Source organism: Centruroides vittatus, unplaced genomic scaffold, assembly GCF_030686945.1.
Source record: "Centruroides vittatus isolate TY-2023 unplaced genomic scaffold, ASM3068694v2 contig_1213, whole genome shotgun sequence".
Lineage (NCBI taxonomy): Eukaryota > Metazoa > Arthropoda > Arachnida > Scorpiones > Buthidae > Centruroides > Centruroides vittatus.
Window position 1 is genome coordinate 1,232,075 of NW_027120776.1, and position 18,984 is coordinate 1,251,058.

The following is an 18,984-nucleotide window of genomic DNA, read 5'->3' on the forward strand; positions in this document are numbered from 1 at the left end:
CCCTAGATCTAGAAGAAAAAGTCGGTTTTCGTAAAGAATTTTTACCGTTTCGGTAAGCTGACATAATTTTTTTTCATAGGAAAACAATGGCCCATTAACGAGAAAAATCGATCAAAACAAAATTTCAAGATGGTCTCTCGTGCAAAGGGCTTTAACGTGGAATTCGACAACATGCAAAACAATGTGAAAACGTACATTTAATGACTTTTATTTTAGATTTGTATAGAACTAGAAGGCCCTAAGGCATAGATAAAAGCTAGATTGCTTGCTATTCTGATATCACTATCTGAATAGCAAGCAATCTAGCGAGTCTTACCACACAGAAAATGCGATAAAAGTCAAGTTTTTGCCAATAGCCCCAAGCCTCACTGACCAGGTTGGTATCCTGTTTATATACGTGAATCGAGCTTGGAGTTTGATCTTAAGAGGTCTGTAAATGTTACTATAAGTTCCTAAATTTCATTACAGACAGAGCAAGAACTGTAGGAGAGATATCTTGGTTTCCTGTAAGCTTAGCAGGAGATTTTGTAGAACGTGGGGGGTCGGATCTTGTGTGACCGAAATAACACACAGGTTTAATTTACAAACTCGCAAATATACTGTGTTTGTGTGTATATATATATATATAAATTTAAAATGGATAAAAAGTTTGAGGTCATTCACTAATCGTCAGTTTCCTGTCCCCCTGTTCAGATGGGATTAAGATATTAGTTACGCTTTTGGATAATTTACCACCAAGATAAGTTATCTGGGCGTAACTAAAATGAGTAACGAACAAAATTAAATTAAGCCTGTTTCTTTTTTTATACATATATATATTTATTTATTTTTTATAGGATTAGGAGTCGTAATAAAGCGTGAAAAATCACGTAAATGAGAAAAAACTGTTACATCTCAGCACGTTACTTCTTAAGGAGGCACCCGGTTGGTGGGCAGACAGCAGAGTTTCAACCCAATGGGGAGTGAGGATGCACGATTGGCTCGAGACCTGCCCTTGTCACTGCTACTTCGCTGTTTGTCAAGTATCTCGGCCACGTGCTATTCAACGCGTTGGACTCGTGCCACGTGTAATTCGTCCACGTGACAAAATGATAGGACCCACCTTCGCTTGGAAGAATCTCTGAAATATTTTTTTCCATTCTTACCACCATCTTTTGACGTAATGCCATCGGTTGGTGGCAATATGGAGAAGAGTAAACAAGAAAATAGGAGGGTGAGTTGATAGTTTTCTATATTTCGTGAGGATTTCGTGTACCAAAAAAAAAGAAAAAGAAAGGAATTACTGTCGAGAGTATAAAAATTTTAAATTCTTGTACGTTACATAACGGTTTTTTTGTGTGACGTGTGAATCGAAATTTGCATAGACTAGTGTATTAAACGTGGTGTCCTACCAACGCTCTGACGGATAATAACACGTGAATTTCTATGAAAGATGAAAGAATATAACCTGTATTTATTTAATATAATTATGGATAGATCTATGTTATTGGATCACGAAACCCATCCTCGTAATTATTGTTGGTAGATGAATCGGGTAAAGTCGTGACGTGGAGTTACTTTGGTACAATGATTAGTAAAGGATAAACAGATGTTTATGATAGGAAAAACGTTTCTATTTTGCTTTCAAACCGATAATTATTCAGTACATCATTTAAAAAATAAAAATAAAAATGCTACGAATTTTGTCAGATATCCAAGCCTCTGATGGAGAAAAGAAGAAGAGCGAGGATCAACCATAGCTTATCTGAGCTTAAATCACTCCTGTTAGATGCTATTAAATCTGAGGTGAGTTCCATCTTATCTATTTTATAATTTTTGTACATTTAGTGTACTATAATTATCCTTTAAAATCGTTTATAATATACTTTAATGGTTTTACAACAAGGTTTTTATTAATGAAAACTGTTTTTTAATTTAAGGGGAGAGAGTAGTAATAATGGATCTTCTCTAATATAGAAAGTAGAATGATGATTATGCAGATGAAATTTCTGACTTTTTCTTTTGTTTTTTTTCCAGAGTCCAAGACATTCTAAAATGGAAAAAGCTGATCTTTTAGAACTGACAGTTCGACATCTCCAGGAACTTCATCGCAGACAGAGAACTGGTAAGTAAAGCAGCCTTCTATATATAAATCCGGCATTAAATGGATATTAAAGTAATTCAACCTGTGTTTATATGAATAATAAGAGGTTAGGAAGACCTACTAAATAAAGATAATTATCCGGTTAATGTGTTGGATGGAGATAATTATGGTCGTGTGAACATGTGGTTTGTTGTATCATAAAGTAACCATTTGAGATTCCTTTAGGGTTGTAGTTACTTTTATGGACTAGCATCTGTTATAAATGTTCTCCTTTGTTCTTAATACGCTGTGATTGATGATTTTTCCTTATATCTTTTTAATATTAGAGGAGGAAAAGATAAATTCTCTACCTTTTTTTTTTGTTTTTGTTTTACAGCTTAAAAGCTGGATTCCCCAGACTTGCATTAGTACAGAAATACACAAGAAAATTTATAATTTATGCATAAATATTAAATACGAAGCGTTATTTGCTAATAAAAGTTTTAAAAAGTCTGAAAAACTTGTGAAAATTAAGCAAAAACAAGCATTAAGGAGGAACCAAAGTGAGTTGTAGTTGTTAAATTGTGTGACAGGAAAATTAGGAACAGTTAAGAACATCAGTTATGCTTGAATGAATGGTAACTTTAAGAGACAATGCCTAATAAACCTCTAACATTTGTACCTTTAGAATTTTTTTGGCTGGAGTTGATTACTACTTCGTTACTTTTCCTAGTAATCATTTATTATTGTTACTTTGTATTTTTGTGCAGAGTTACTCTTACGGAATTTTGAATTTATTATAATTGATGGGATATTGTAATTACACAGGATGCACGGAATTGCTGGCAGCTAAACGGCCGTGTATCCTTATTCTAGTATGTTGCATACCTCGGTATTGCAACATTGTATTAGAACTAGGCTTGATCCTCAAGCTATTGCAACATTGTATTAGAACTAGGCTTGATCCTCAAGGTATTGCAACATTGTATTAGAACTAGGCTTGATCCTCAAGCTATTGCAACATTGTATTAGAACTAGGCTTGATCCTCAAGGTATTGCAACATTGTATTAGAACTAGGCTTGATCCTCAAGGTATTGCAACATTGTATTAGAACTAGGCTTGATCCTCAAGCTATTGTAACATTGTATTAGAACTAGGCTTGATCGTCAAGCTATTGCAACATTGTATTAGAACTAGGCTTGATCCTCAAGCTATTGTAACATTGTATTAGAACTAGGCTTGATCGTCAAGGTATTGCAACATTGTATTAGAACTAGGCTTGATCCTCAAGCTATTGCAACATTGTATTAGAACTAGGCTTGATCGTCAAGCTATTGCAACATTGTATTAGAACTAGGCTTGATCCTCAAGCTATTGTAACATTGTATTAGAACTAGGCTTGATCGTCAAGGTATTGTAACATTGTATTAGAACTAGGCTTGATCCTCAAGCTATTGCAACATTGTATTAGAACTAGGCTTGATCCTCAAGGTATTGCAACATTGTATTAGAACTAGGCTTGATCGTCAAGGTATTGCAACATTGTATTAGAACTAGGCTTGATCCTCAAGCTATTGTAACATTGTATTAGAACTAGGCTTGATCGTCAAGGTATTGTAACATTGTATTAGAACTAGGCTTGATCGTCAAGCTATTGCAACATTGTATTAGAACTAGGCTTGATCCTCAAGCTATTGTAACATTGTATTAGAACTAGGCTTGATCGTCAAGGTATTGCAACATTGTATTAGAACTAGGCTTGATCCTCAAGCTATTGTAACATTGTATTAGAACTAGGCTTGATCGTCAAGCTATTGCAACATTGTATTAGAACTAGGCTTGATCCTCAAGCTATTGTAACATTGTATTAGAACTAGGCTTGATCGTCAAGGTATTGTAACATTGTATTAGAACTAGGCTTGATCCTCAAGCTATTGCAACATTGTATTAGAACTAGGCTTGATCCTCAAGGTATTGCAACATTGTATTAGAACTAGGCTTGATCCTCAAGGTATTGCAACATTGTATTAGAACTAGGCTTGATCCTCAAGCTATTGCAACATTGTATTAGAACTAGGCTTGATCGTCAAGGTATTGCAACATTGTATTAGAACTAGGCTTGATCCTCAAGCTATTGTAACATTGTATTAGAACTAGGCTTGATCGTCAAGGTATTGCAACATTGTATTAGAACTAGGCTTGATCCTCAAGCTATTGTAACATTGTATTAGAACTAGGCTTGATCCTCAAGGTATTGCAACATTGTATTAGAACTAGGCTTGATCGTCAAGGTATTGCAACATTGTATTAGAACTAGGCTTGATCCTCAAGCTATTGTAACATTGTATTAGAACTAGGCTTGATCGTCAAGGTATTGCAACATTGTATTAGAACTAGGCTTGATCCTCAAGCTATTGTAACATTGTATTAGAACTAGGCTTGATCCTCAAGGTATTGCAACATTGTATTAGAACTAGGCTTGATCCTCAAGCTATTGCAACATTGTATTAGAACTAGGCTTGATCCTCAAGGTATTGAAACATTGTATTAGAACTAGGCTTGATCCTCAAGGTATTGCAACATTGTATTAGAACTGGGTCCGATTTTGTAAGGAATTGCACGCTTGCTTTAGAACTTGGCTCAATTTTGTAAGGAATTGAACACTTGTTTTATAACAGCTTGATTTCCAGGATATTGCACGCTTTTTATAGAATGTAAGCTAGATTATTTAATGCATTAAAAATATATTAAGACTTTAAATTACAGTTATTTAGTAAATTTCGTGAAATCTTTCCATAGTTTCTCTACTGAACGATCCGTATCTGAAGAATAAATTCCAAGCAGGGTATGAAGAATGTGCTAGAGAAATAGAACGTTTCGTCGGTAGGCTGGACAACGTTAAATACGAAGTGAAACAACAGCTTCGACACCACTTAACCTGCCGAATGGACGAGATGAAAGAAATGAACGAAACAGAAGGTGAAACGACGGACAGAGAGAACGAAATTAGTTTACACGAAAAGCACGTCATACCCGAGGTACGTCTACTACCTCGAAAATTACCCAATGGTGACTTGGCATTAGTTTTACCGCAACACGTGACAGTAGGAGGACCTTTAGGGGCATTTTTAATACAAGGAAATTTGACATTGTGCCACGAAAATCCGGAAGTAAAGAATCAGAACGAAGATAAAGAGGAATGCAATTCGGTAGACCAGGTGTGGAGACCATGGTAATTAAGGTGTGTTAAAAAAAAACAAGAGCAGCGACAAATAAGACTCCTTATCAAATTTCTAAATATTTTTAATATGTCATCATTACCTATCTGTAACACACGAACAGTTGTTTTTTTTATGTATTTTTTTTTTTTCTTCTAATCTGGAATTTTTAATGTGGAACAACTAAGTGCAGCTGTGGAATAGAAAAAAAAAGAACCTCTTTAATCTTATGGAATAAAAACTATATAGAATTAAGCATACCTCCGGGGGTATTTTGTTTTCCTGAATGTCACTTTCGTAAATATCCATTCTTTAAAGTGAACATGCCATAGAACTGTCCGAACTGTCTTTAAAATGAACATGCCATGGGATTACTTAAACATGACATAAGTCAGAACTGATTTTTAAAATAATCAGGCTATTCAGGCCATGTAGACATAATATATTTGCAAACTTTTTGTGTGGGTTTAAAGGTATGTCTAGATAAAACTTTAACAGGTAATTCTACAGCATGTATTATATTAAAAGATGCTATAGGAATAGCTTATATAGCCTGAATTTTTAAAGAACAAGGCTGTTCTATGGTATTTATTACATTACAGGATAGTTGGATAGCTTATATAGCTTGAATTTTAAACAAAAATAGGCTGTTCAAGTTATCCAGACATACCTAAAACCCACACAATGTCTGCAAATATACTTAAAAAATTAATTTATAAAAAAATCTCCATAGGAATTTCTAATAAGATGTAACTAGACCTTCTTACTTTCTTAATTTGAATATTTTATATGCTAATTTTTATATTAAAACACCTTACTGATTGATTATTATAACGTTTTATGTGACATTTTTTGATATGCACATCTATCAAGACACCATAAATATGTTTGATCCTTTGCATATTTACATATTGATTTATTGAAAAATTCTTGATTATAAATATATATATATTTAGAGGGGGGAAATATATATCTCAAGAGCTTATCTTCATCTTCAAACTGGATTTTTTCAGTGCTTTTTAATTATCTAGCGAATTTACCTTATCAGGTATCAGCGTTATGGATGATAACTTCATAACATGAGAGAAGTGTAAGCTTATTTTTTTTAATAATTTGTTAAAATTAATGAAATTAACAGTCTTTTACGGGTATTTTTTAATGAAAATTTTAATTTTTTTGCTTAAATTTTAATCCTTTTTAAGTCGATCAACCGCAAATTGGTTGCAATGTGATTGCTGTTCTGGAATCTCTCAAGTGTGCTTAACTGTATTGCTACAATAGAAGTTGTAGCTTATAAAATATGTAAAAAATTTTAATATTGGTGTATTAAATCGCATTTAAATTCGATTTTGGAGTTATATTTCCCAGTATTTTATTCTGTTTTGGAGTAATGAAAGAGATAAGACCTTAACCAAGCGATCGCGATCTACACGTTGGAAAGGGTGCATTAGTTAAAGGTTAACTCTTATTTTAAGGCGGGTAGTGGTTACGTGACGTTAAATTTTACGTTTCTATCTCCTCGAATAGTCTCTGATATCCTTAATGTTACAGATAAACAAGCTGGGACGTAACAAAAGGATCGTGTACATGCCTGGGGATGGCGAGTGTCATCGAGTAAAAATGAGATATTTTAAAGTCACCTCCCAGACGATATAAGGAAAGATATGCTTAGGGAGATGTAATATGTGCATTTTATACGTGTCGTGTCTCGAACGATTCGTCACTAGCGTGACAAAACGTCATTAATTTGACTGAAAGACCCTGTACAGCGCTTCCCAGTAACTCTTTTTATGTCTAAAGTGGCATTAGCTATCTATAACAGGACGATAAGTAATATATCTAGGCGCTAATACTACCGTGTGAATGAATAGAAGACATGATATATTAATACGAAAATGTTGATGGTTTTCTGCTTGTCCTACTAACTCCTAACTTGAACACCAGCTGCTCCTTGGAATGCATTCTAATTAAGACGTTTTCGAAAATGAGACCTAAAATCTTCCAATTAAAACCGGATTTTTTTAAAATGTCAGAACAAATCTTAAATCTTGGATTACCTTGTCACAACAGTTAGTTGGATGTGTCAGATGAGCTTAAGATGAAACCCTTCAGAGGTGGGAAAGGGTTGAATTCTGTAGGAAAGCATTAGCTTCGATTTCGAGAAATGATTGTGCCAAGATTAAAAAACTGAGCTTTGTATATTTCTAATTACGAATTGCACCCTCTATCACGGGAAAAAGCCGAATTTCTACAGTTTAGTAGCCCCTCTTCAGTGAAAATGTCTTATTTAGTACAGCATAAACGAAGGCTGAAGGCTTCGATTTTGAGAATTGATTGCACCCCGTTACAAAGGTGAAAATTTGCTATATGTAAGCAGTTTAGTATCGCAGTTTTTGTTGAAAATGTCTTATTCAGTACAACATACACGAAGGCGCTCGTTAAGACCCTTAAAGACCCCTAGAGATTCACTGATTTAGAACAATCTCGTGTCATATTTAGTTTGCGTACAAAGGGCAAACAGGCTCGACTAATAGGATTATAGTCATTTTTTTTAGTAATATTACAAGTTAGAAATGCAGATCACACTCGGAGAATAGCCTCAAATATCAGCTAAGAGCCGAGTTGCCTGTTCAGAATATAAATTCAAACAAGAATAAGGCGTAATTACAGAACGAGCTCATCAGTCTTCTCGTAAATGAGTCAAACATCGGAACTATTGATGGGAAAGGCGGTGCGAACAATGATGGAACAGGGTTAGAAAAATTGCTCTCCCCGTCATTAAGAAAGGTCTGTAAGCCCAGGAGGTGTCTTGCTCTGGAGACACTACAGCAGCATTAATTGAGGTGCGGAGCTGTCGCATGGCGCCCGGCATCTCACAACTTGCCTGATTAATACAGCGTCTATTAAAGATAATGTTAGAGTATTGTGGTTGGAATTTAATTATGGAGCTCCTTTCTCACGACAACAGTATAAAGTGTATCTTTCTTACATCATCCATGGCCTGAAGTTACAAACGTACGTACAAATCATCACCCAATTACTCGAAATTACTGCATCATTTTCCCAGATAAAAATCCCTCAAGTATGTACCAATGGTTTATGTACAGGTGTTTTGCGGTGAGTCAAGGTCAAAGTTTTCTCTCTCTCTCTCTCTCTTCTTTTTAACTCCCTGAACATCGTACCTTTACAAACGTGTTGCTTTCTACATTACAAAACATACTTTCGCATAAACGACCCTTTATAAGCCCATCCCGCGTAGAAACCTGAACGACCCAATAGGGAATTCACGAGAAAAAACAAAGACGACGGCAAAAAAAATTTTTTTAATTAATAAAATTAGCTTCTAATCCATAAATAATTTAAAGTTTAAGTTATAATTTGAATACTCGCTATTAATAAAAATTATTTTATATAAATTTGATAGTATGAACGATGCTCAAAGCATCCATTCTGCTCAAAGGTCACAACGAGAAGCGATCTATCTTCCCCTTGCAGCACGTTCACGTGAGTAGAATTCTATACGTTTTTAAACCAGAAACTAATCTATAATCTGTACACGGAGGACAGATAATTTGATGAGTAAGTGTATTTTCATAAAGTTTGCCTAGTAATATTTTATTCTAATTAACAGTCTGTTACTCCAGATGAGGGTAATCGTGGGATGTCGTCTATTTACTTACATCCACTCATTCCAAATTACGACACGGTTTCGATATACAAGATAAAGAAAATTCTCTATAAAAACACATATAGGGAGAAGGGTTTCTTTTTTTTTATTCTACAAGGGAAAAAACCCTTTTTTTTAATTGGCTTGTCAGATTGCCATTTACTTAACTCAAGATTTAGGGTGCCGAGTAACCGAATTGATTTTACATCAGATCGTAGAGATGGTATCTCTCGTCATCCTCGCTTCTGACCCCTTTTTTTTCGTGTGTTTTAGAAGGTAGATAATTAAATATAAGTACGCGGTAACAAAGCCCTCGTAAAATTTTCCTTATCTGCTTGATTAAATTAAACTTTTCGAATTTAATTTGACGTTTTCCTAAATGTGTTACGAAGAGATTAATGTTACTCGTTACATATTTGTTTATGTTAAGTATGTATGCATTGTGTTGTCATCTAGGGGTTATTAAAGTCTTCTCATTGTTATCGCAACGTTAACTATGACTGGAAGGCTGTCTGTAGCAATAGCAGGTGTGCCTACTTGTCGCGAGGTGTCAGATGTAATTTATCTTTTCGATTTAAAATCTGCCACCTCTTGTTTATAGAAACTAAACCAGAGAAACTAAGAAACTAAAAAAAAAAGTTCTTTCTGGACTTTTCAGCATTCTTTATTTGTTTCCGTCTCTAATAATTTCAACCATTACCTTTATAAGTCTTCAGATTGATTCGGGAGACATGTGGGGCCATATCTCCCTAACTAATAGTCAGATTTTCATGAAAATTTTGAGAAACGTTTTCCTCTAATCTACAAACCTCCGTGCAAAATTTCAGAAATTTTCGACAAAGGGCACGGGAGTTATTAAGCTTCAAAGTGGGTGAATACCCCCACACAAACACTAACACCCATACATACAGGAAAAAAAAGCCTAAAATTTTCTTACATATCTCGACGTTTCGAGGTCCCCGAGTCCAAAGATGTAAAATTCTTGGTGGAGGGTCATTTTTTTGCACGATGGTCATACTTTCCTGTGTTATATAACACCTGGGAAAGTAAAAAATGTGATCAAACTTATTGACTTTATTATCAGATCCTTGAAAGGGGAAACTAATTTATGTTAGGCGTTGACCCACGTGGAAGAAAATTTACAGCAAGGGTACCTAAATCTAAAAATATAACCTTAAAAATGTCATTTTTAAGGCTAAATAAGCTGTCAACGTGAGCTTTTACCTCAATCGAAATGGCAAAGCCTCCGTTATAATGAATCAAAGTTTTACACCACCCTTAATTATATAGATGTGTAAAACCCACACAAATCTTTCAATGTCCCTCGTATGGCTTACGAATAACAAGTAACTAGGTTCAGGCAATGTGTTACGATCAAGTACAGGAGATTTTAAAGACAGGTACAGGTAGAATTTGGCGATAATGGATGATTGTTACGGCAACTTTAATTATATAGATGTGTAAAAGGCTCACAAATCTTATTTGGCTTCGTATGGCCCGAGAATAATAAATAACTCCGAGAAACGTGTTACGCAGCTAATGAGTGTATTACAAATTAGTACATAGGCTCTTAAGATTAAGAAAATTAAAATTCTACGATAATTAATGTTGGATGTTACGGTGCTTTTATCTGTATAAATGTTAAACAATTTAATACGGCACGTAACTCCAGCGTGTTGATGTGTGTTACTGGTAAGAAAACTGAGATTTTGTGATAATAAACGGGTGTTACGTTGCCTTCGATTGTATAAAACGTATTATTTCATATAGATCCACGTACAGAAAGTAACGCGAGTGTGTTACTGTGAAGAATTATAGGCCTATATACTAACCAATAAGAAAATAAAAATTCTATGATAATGAATGAATTTAAGAGGCTCTAAATTGTATAAAACCCTCACAAATCTTATGTTGAAGACGTGCTTCTTATGGCCTATGAATAATAAATAATTCGGGAGCATATTACAATGCATGAATGCGTTACAAGTTAATATGTAGAATGTTAAGAGCAAGAAAAGTAAAAACATTCTGAGATTATGAATAAATGTTACGAGGAATTTATGTAGATGTAATATTAGGTGAAGGATGTGAACTCAATTAGTAAACAGTTCACGAGTGTTACGTGTTAAGCGTAACACACTATTGAGTGTGTTATAAATAGCATGTAATACACTACAGAAATGTTTTCTAGTCGTATTATCGGGGTGCTACACGTGCTATTACTCATGTGAGATTATAAATAAATGTTACAGGGAATTTGTTACTACATGTGTAAAAATGTATAAAGATCTCGGATGGATAGAACGCTATGTTTTACAACGTAACACTCAACTTACTCTATGTTGTGTGTTTGGACATAGTTTTTGAGCGTTTACTGCAAGAGTTACGCTATTATTAAATGTGTTATTCGTAACATGTAATACACTACAGAAACGTGGCTAGTCGTGGGTGCTTTTACGTAAGATAAGTGAAATTAATTGATATATAACAGGGAATTTTGTTACTAGATGTTTAAAAAGTACAAATATGTCATATCCGGTGTGGCTAGAATGACGTGTTACGATTTTACGTCGAATTTACTGCAGCACACCCAAGTGTTACGCTACGTTACACCATATATATTATAGTGCATGAGCAAAAATATAGATATGACGAGTGAATTTCCCACTCCTAACAAGTGAAATTCGTTGTGAACATTCTGCCAATTCATTAATTCACCAAGGTGCAGGGTGCAGGGTATTAAACAAATGTAAGGAGGGAAAAAAAAAGGAAGTAAAAAACAAAAAATAACACTAAGAACGTGAAATAATATCACTCTTTGCACGCTTATAATTGACTAGATACCGCCAAAGTGTGATTATTATTAACTAGAAAGTAGGGAGTAATAGGCAGTGGGTATAGCTAGAGGCATGTTCTTAAAAATAATACCCTTGGTAGGACCAGGCACTATCACCGCTGTTAGAAAATGATAATATAATTCCCGTCGTACTACCTGGTCTTCCTATAATTCAACCGAAAGGCGTGGAGATATAAATTAATTTCGTTCAGGAATTTGCTCCTTGATGAATACAGTCATGTGACACTCGCATCAATTTGTTTGGTTAATCAGCTACCCACGTTTTAAACGGAGGTTTACAGCGTTATATGCGGGGAGTATATTATAAGCTCTTTTCTCGCTTTAAGTAACCATTAAATTCCTGTTTAAAATTTTTAACAAGGTATCGAGTTTTCGTGACGTTTTCGCGTGTTGCTACGTCACTTTTCCGGTGACTTCACTTCTTTTATTACGCACGTTCCTCTTAAGAGTTCAATGTCGAGCCATTACGGGCGATTCTTGTCGGGTGGTCTACTGCTTCGACGTGAACGTTAAATTGTTAAAACCGTAAGCTTTAACATAGAAAAAAAAGGGGAAAGTCGTGAGTGATTGAAGTGATGCTTAAAATTCTGTTATTGATTTAAATCTAAAGATGGCACCTTTACCATAGAATGCACCTACCACTGATCTCTACCATGGAATGCACCTACCATTGATCCTTGACTTATCTTTCTTGCCCTTGCACCTTGTGAAATCAGACCAACCATCCTTGAAGCCATATCAATGGACAAGAGTGCCAAAGGAAGCAATCCCGATTGATTATATTAATATAGAGTAGGAAAGTTCTTTAATTAAAGCAGATTAACGAAGCATTCTCATAACTGATCTGAACTAAACGCCCGGCTAAATTATATTGTTATAGTATAAGAGTACCATTCTTGGAGTCAGCTCAGCATCCTTGGAATCCAGATCAATTATATTATAATAGGATACCTTCAATTCATCTTATTATATCATAGATTAATAACGATCTGGACTAGATAAGGACTAGGAAAATCCAGATCAATGCGCCTTTTTACAGAAATTAAATGGAACAACACGAATTTTAAAGTTACAATTCATAGCTAGGGGGTGAGAAAGTGGAAAAATTAAACACAGCTACTTTAAGATTTAAATAATATATGTCAAGATTACACGTGATTTGAGGATAATTTGCATAAATTATGCTTCTGTGTCGTCTCTTCTATGTCGTAAACATTGATTTTTCATTAACATCATTCAAATGACACGCAAGAAGGGGGTTGCTCCACATTAAAAACCGACATTTTATAACCGCTAAAAGTAAACCTAATTAAAATATCCTTTAACACTTATAAAACCTCGCAGAAAATCGTATATTTGTGCTAAAATATGCATTTAAATACATTTTATTAGAGAGAGAGAAAAGGGGGAAAAACCTGTTCTTACTATTAATTAGGTGTGCATAATCGAACTCAACACAATGGATAATTTTGGCGCTTGAGAATTCCAATGATCGGAGGCACGATAGCAATTATAGAACATCAACATTAATTAATTAGCCTAATTATGTTTCTTGTTATAAATTAAAAATGTCATCATCGTGACAGCCATTGTTGCTTCAGGTTAATGAGTGAGCAACAGGTCTTTTCTTCCATCATGACCGACTGAAAAATGATTCCGTGATGTTGTTAACGGCACTAGACCTCGTGTTAACCCTGCGAAATGGGTCCTAAACTATAATACGTGGCCATTGTTAAGAAGTTTTTTTGAATCCTCCGTGTATGCAAAGCATAAGTCTATCGGAGGATCAAAGCAGCAGCAGCAACGCGTTGGCAACACACCATCTCAGTTGTTTTCCTCCTTGGATTCAGAGAAGATCAACTCGATAAAATTCATTTTAAAATTGATTCTCCTTAATTTAAATCAAGCACACTTGATGGCAGGATTTAGAAGACTAACATTCATTGTAATTTTCCTCGAATGTTTGAAGCGAAATAGGTGAAGAAGATGGAAGATGGCACGAAAAAAAATATATATATATACATATATAGAAAAAAAATCTTTTTTGGCCTCAAGGTAGCTATTAAATACTGGACGTTTCTCTTGTGCTGCTCACGCTAAGGTACCGCCTTTCCGATAGCTGTAAATATTAGTCACAAGACTCCCCTAACGAGCTACCTTCAACGTGTCTGTATGTGCCTAAGGGCATTCGAGAGCAGACAGGTGGTTATGTTGTTCCAGTTCAGTAGCTACCTTCTTCGTCTTCATTATCACTCCTTTTGTGAGAACATTCTATCTCCAGTTCGACAAATCCGATTAGGGACAGTAAGGGTGGTTTTCTGAACGTCTGAAACGTTACATCTGTGTGTTGTGTAACGAATAGGAACGTACGAAATTTATACGTAAACGTGGAATATCGTTTGTAAAACTCATTTTTGAATTAAAATAATCGACAATTAAAAAAAAATCGTTTAATTATACTCCACATAATCCTTGATCATCGTAATGGTTACCTTACAGAGTGTGCCACGTATTCTTCTCGTATTCTTCACTTTTGGATGATTAAATAATAGAATATCATTGAAAAATTTTTGAAATAAATACGAAATAATGGTTTATCTGTAAAAAGGACCTCACATTTTTGGCAAAAATATCAGAAAATTTTACCAGGAAAGCATCCAATTATTGCCAAAAAGTGGCATTGCGTGTGATTTGCCTTTATTTTATACGTTTGATTATAGGGTTATCTAGAAACTTTTACGGCCTAGGTGGTCTTTTTTCCCCCCTCATATTTTTAACGTTTTTGTTTTTTATACTTTTTACTATTGTTTACAATAGCTCTTTCTTGTTATAAAATCCCGCTTTCGTGGTTACTTGATTCTTGGGTCTTCAGGATATAACTTTATATTCTACATAAATTATTGATAATTTGGCAGATTTATCATTGTTAAATTGCTGCAGTATCGACCTGAACTTTAATTAATGGATTAATATGTGATAAAGATTGATTAATCTCGTTGAAAATTAAGATTCTACCATGAGAAGATTGGCTTGTTGCAAACCCAAATTTTTCCATAATTATACTTTTGATCACGTTTATAGCCGTAATACAAGTACTTTTATACGTAAAAATTCGATTTAATTCACGTTTTTTATTATTTTAATCGAATTCTTTAACTCGAGACCTTAACTTCTCAACCGTTCTCAATTTGATGTCATCCCTTACGATTTGAAGTGATCTCGAGTCGATCGCGAGCTACTAGTTGAGGGATGAGAGTACAGAAATGTTTCTCCATGCAAAACAATTAACGTATAATTAAAACATTGTAGCGAAATGTAACCGTCGTTAATTAATTATCAGGAAAGAATTAAAATCGATCGGTCTCGTTTAATTTAGACGAAGGACTTTAATAAAGCGTGACGTTTACTCTGATATAATGAAACATAAAGTTTAATTAAAGTGAAAGAAGGTTGTCTTCCATTTCAATCACGCCTTTATTCTAACAAGTAAGTAATGAAAATGACAGCATAATGAGAGCAACTATTTATTGCAGATGATGAGGGAGATAACAATATCTGTAACTCATCATAAAGCGCATACGAGATAAGGAAAAATACCCCCATCACGTGATTACTCAATCAACATTTTGACGTTCTATTAGACGTTAGATAATCATCCAAAATTCAATATTTTAATGGAAAAAAAAGAAGAGGAGGAAGGTAAAAAATTCTTGTGTATCTGATGAGATTTTCTTGATAATTTTCTCCCTGATAAAAGTTTAATCAATGCTAGTTAGGTCTAGATCGCTTCCATTGATCATTGCCGTGTTGATTCATCTTCATGAACATCCCTACGGTTTGCAAATGAATTTTTAATGATCCTAACCTTATCAAACGAGTCAATTTCTTCGTGATTTCGATTCTGATGGATAAAATAATGCTGCGGAGTAGTTTCACTGATATATATATATTTTTTTTTCTTTTTTTATTCTTCTGTCGATCTTTAATTGATTATTGAGCCATAAAACCATGGATTTAAATTGCGTATGGCTGTAGAAAACATAGTTTTAAGGTTTTATACAATTTAAACTATAGTTTTATGGATGTATATAAAATTACACCATGTCTAATCAATGCTAATTACATCTAGATTGATTCCATTGATTCATCTTCATGAGCATCCTACGGTTTGCAAATGAATTTTTAATGGATCTACCCTCATCGAATGAGTCAATTTATTCGTGATTCTGACTTTAATGGATAAAATAATGCTATACAAAGATCTCTTTTATTCTTTTGTAGAAATGTAATTAATTATCGAGCCAAGAAACCAAGAATTTAAATTGTACGGCTATAGAAACCAAAGTTTTACGATTATATACAACCTAAAACCATAGTTTTATAAATATAGTATATATATAATTATATCATAAAACACTTCTGTTTAATCAATTCTAGTTAGATCCGGTTAGATTCCCTTGATCATTGCCATGCTGATTCATCTGCATGAACACCCTACGGTTTGCAAATGAATTTTTAATGATTCCATCCTTATCGAATGAGTCAACTTCTTCGTGATTCCAATTCTAATGGATAAAATGGCGCCGCAGAATATTTCTAGAGCTTTTTTTTTATTATTCTTACTGAAGATCTGTAATTGATTACTGAGCCATAAAACTATGGTTTTAGATCGCGTAAGGCTATAAATCGTATTTTTAGGATTTTGCACAATCTAAAATCATAGTTTTATGGATATACATAAGATTATATCAAACAATGCTTCTATTTATAGAGATTAAATCTCATTTGCTCTACATAATCAGTTCGGAGCTCACAAAGAATTGAATCGAGTAATCAGAATTGATGTGAGGACGATCTGCAATGTAAAGAGAGCTTGGGGAACCAATTTTTGATAGAATTTTCTTTAAAAACGGCTTAATTTTTTTTTAGCAAATTTAACAGATAAACGATCCAAAATTTGTCTTTCTAATTCGCTCTTTATGAGCCCACTTCTTCAAGATCGATTTCTGTATAAGCGGAGGGAAAAACTAACGTTAAACATGACCTAAATCGGATTTAAACGTGTAATTCATGTAATTATTCATTATCTCTTTAAGTTCTTCCACCGCTTAGGATTAAATTAAACGTCAAAATGATCAAAGACCTTAAGATATATTCACAGAAACCTTAAATAAGCCTCAAGCAATGGTGTATAGTTGTATGAGAAGAGATGAGTGTCAGCTGTCAACCGATATGTCAACTATATTGAAGACATTTCTTATTGCAAATCAAAGGACCTCACACAACTCCGTCTGTCAACCATTAATCTTTTCTCCGTTCCAAATTCGCATCTGTTTCTAGCAGCAACACGCGAATGCCTTCAAGACACGGGAAAACTTACAATTCGTTTACGTTTCTAGGATATTAAATTATCAATTTTCTAAATATATTTTGATAAAGTTTACCACCAGTGAAGATAGAATATAACACCGGCATTACTTTTTTTTTTCGCGTGTGTGTGTGTGTGTGTGTGTCTGTGTAAACTCCAGTCTAGTCTATGCATGTGCATTATAGGATTAAGCAACCGATAGCTGGAGGCATTTACCTAAACCCAGGTGCCACATTTTATAGCTTAAGATTAAAATCAGCAGTACTATAACATTAATTTTTTTTTACCTACCTACCTATTGTGAGCCGTAAAACAATGATAAGGAAACTTTCTTTTATGATATCTCTCCTTCTTCCTCTCCCCCTTACTTGACATTTCTATTAACTTAGACAGATTTCTGTACGTTTAACCTTTAAAAAAATTCCTTTTGTCACGATTCGTGTTCATTTGTATCGTTCTTTGATTGAAATTCCTGCATATTTTAACGATTGGAAGCATGATCAACCAGTTGGTTTCTAAAGAAATACGCACCTTTTTCATGCCAAATTTAAATTTTATTGTCCCTTTAATGCGTAAATTTTCTTCTAAAAGCCTTCTATATTAAATTTTAATGGGTATTTTTAAATTATTATCGGTTTATTTAAACATTTAAGCTATATGCAATGCAGGGTTCTTCAGAGATAATAAGTGTGCTTCAAACCTTCAAGATTTGTATCCAGAAAGTTAAAATGACAAAAGCTTTCAAGATTTGTCAAAAAAATTGTCTAGTAATTTATAAAATATAGCAAAAATCGCCACAGCTAAATTAAAAACCGCTTTAAAACCTTTAAGATGTCGCTTAGAGATCTCTTTGAGGCTTTCATAGAAAAATACGCATTTTTTCGCACAAAATTTAAATTTTATTGTTATTGAATGTGTATTTTTTCTTCCAAGACATCTTTACTTTAAATTTTAATGTTATTTTTTCAATTATTTTCGGTTAACCTGAAGATTTAGTCTACGTGCAATGCAGGGTTCTTCAGAGAGAATAACAGTTGGAACTCTGCTTTAAGTTTCCAAAATTAGTATCCAGAAAGTTAAAATGGCTAAAACTTTGAAGATTGACCCAAAAAATCGTCCATAAATTTTTAAAATATAGCAAAAACGTAGCAAAAATAGTAAAATAAGCGCTTAAAATCTTTCATGATGCCATTAGAAATTGCTCAGAAATCTATAAGCTTTGCCACTAAAAAAAAGCGAATCTCTGCAAAGGAAAAAACCTCAAAACAATCTTTTTTCTCCTTCTCTTCTTTTATATTTCTCTAAAATTTATGCACACATTCCAACTTAATAATAGATTCTTTCTAACTTGTAAGTTAGAAGTAAGACTAGAGCAATTCTTCATGTTAGAAAAAAAAATTGCAATTAAAATAGATCATGGGGAAAGATGCAGTGATTAAACCTGTAATGTAAATTTTTAAAACTTCTTTTTTTCGGATATAAAAGACTATAATGTATTTTAATCATTGAAAGGGAAATTCTTGATAATAAAATTGAGGTAAATCTGAGATTACGGCGGAAGAAAGATCGTGTTATCTGATAAGAAAATGTAATCATTCTCTTAAAATACCTTCAAAACGTTTAATTGTTTAACAATTATTGATAAATTTTCTACAAGACTTTAAGGTAAATCTCCAAATTTATGCTAAATTTGTCTGGGTTTTAAGAATTGTCATAAATTCTAAAGAACTGGAAAAATCTATAAACCCAGAAAATTTAATGGATAAATCCTCAAGAGCGAATAAAAATACCTTAGAAACCTAAAAAAATTT

At 33.8% G+C, this 18,984-nt stretch overlaps 3 protein-coding genes across 3 annotated transcripts in view; 2 read left to right on the plus strand and 1 right to left on the minus strand.

The window, feature by feature from the left end:
* Positions 1 to 18,984, plus strand: part of Ssu72 (Ssu72 CTD phosphatase) — a 204,141-nt gene that overhangs the window by 37,207 nt on the left and 147,950 nt on the right. The gene's annotated exons all lie outside the window — the stretch shown is intronic.
* The window catches only part of Ssl1 (general transcription factor IIH subunit 2 Ssl1), a 35,731-nt gene that overhangs the window by 15,200 nt on the left and 1,547 nt on the right, over positions 1 to 18,984 (minus strand). The window lies entirely within an intron of this gene.
* Positions 994 to 5,497, plus strand: LOC136986298 (transcription factor HES-4-B-like). Its single transcript, XM_067283798.1, has 4 exons — positions 994 to 1,213; positions 1,690 to 1,785; positions 2,017 to 2,104; positions 4,863 to 5,497. Exons 1-4 carry the CDS (start codon positions 1,163 to 1,165, stop codon positions 5,297 to 5,299), a joined length of 672 nt encoding a protein of 223 aa, XP_067139899.1. The 5' UTR covers positions 994 to 1,162; the 3' UTR covers positions 5,300 to 5,497.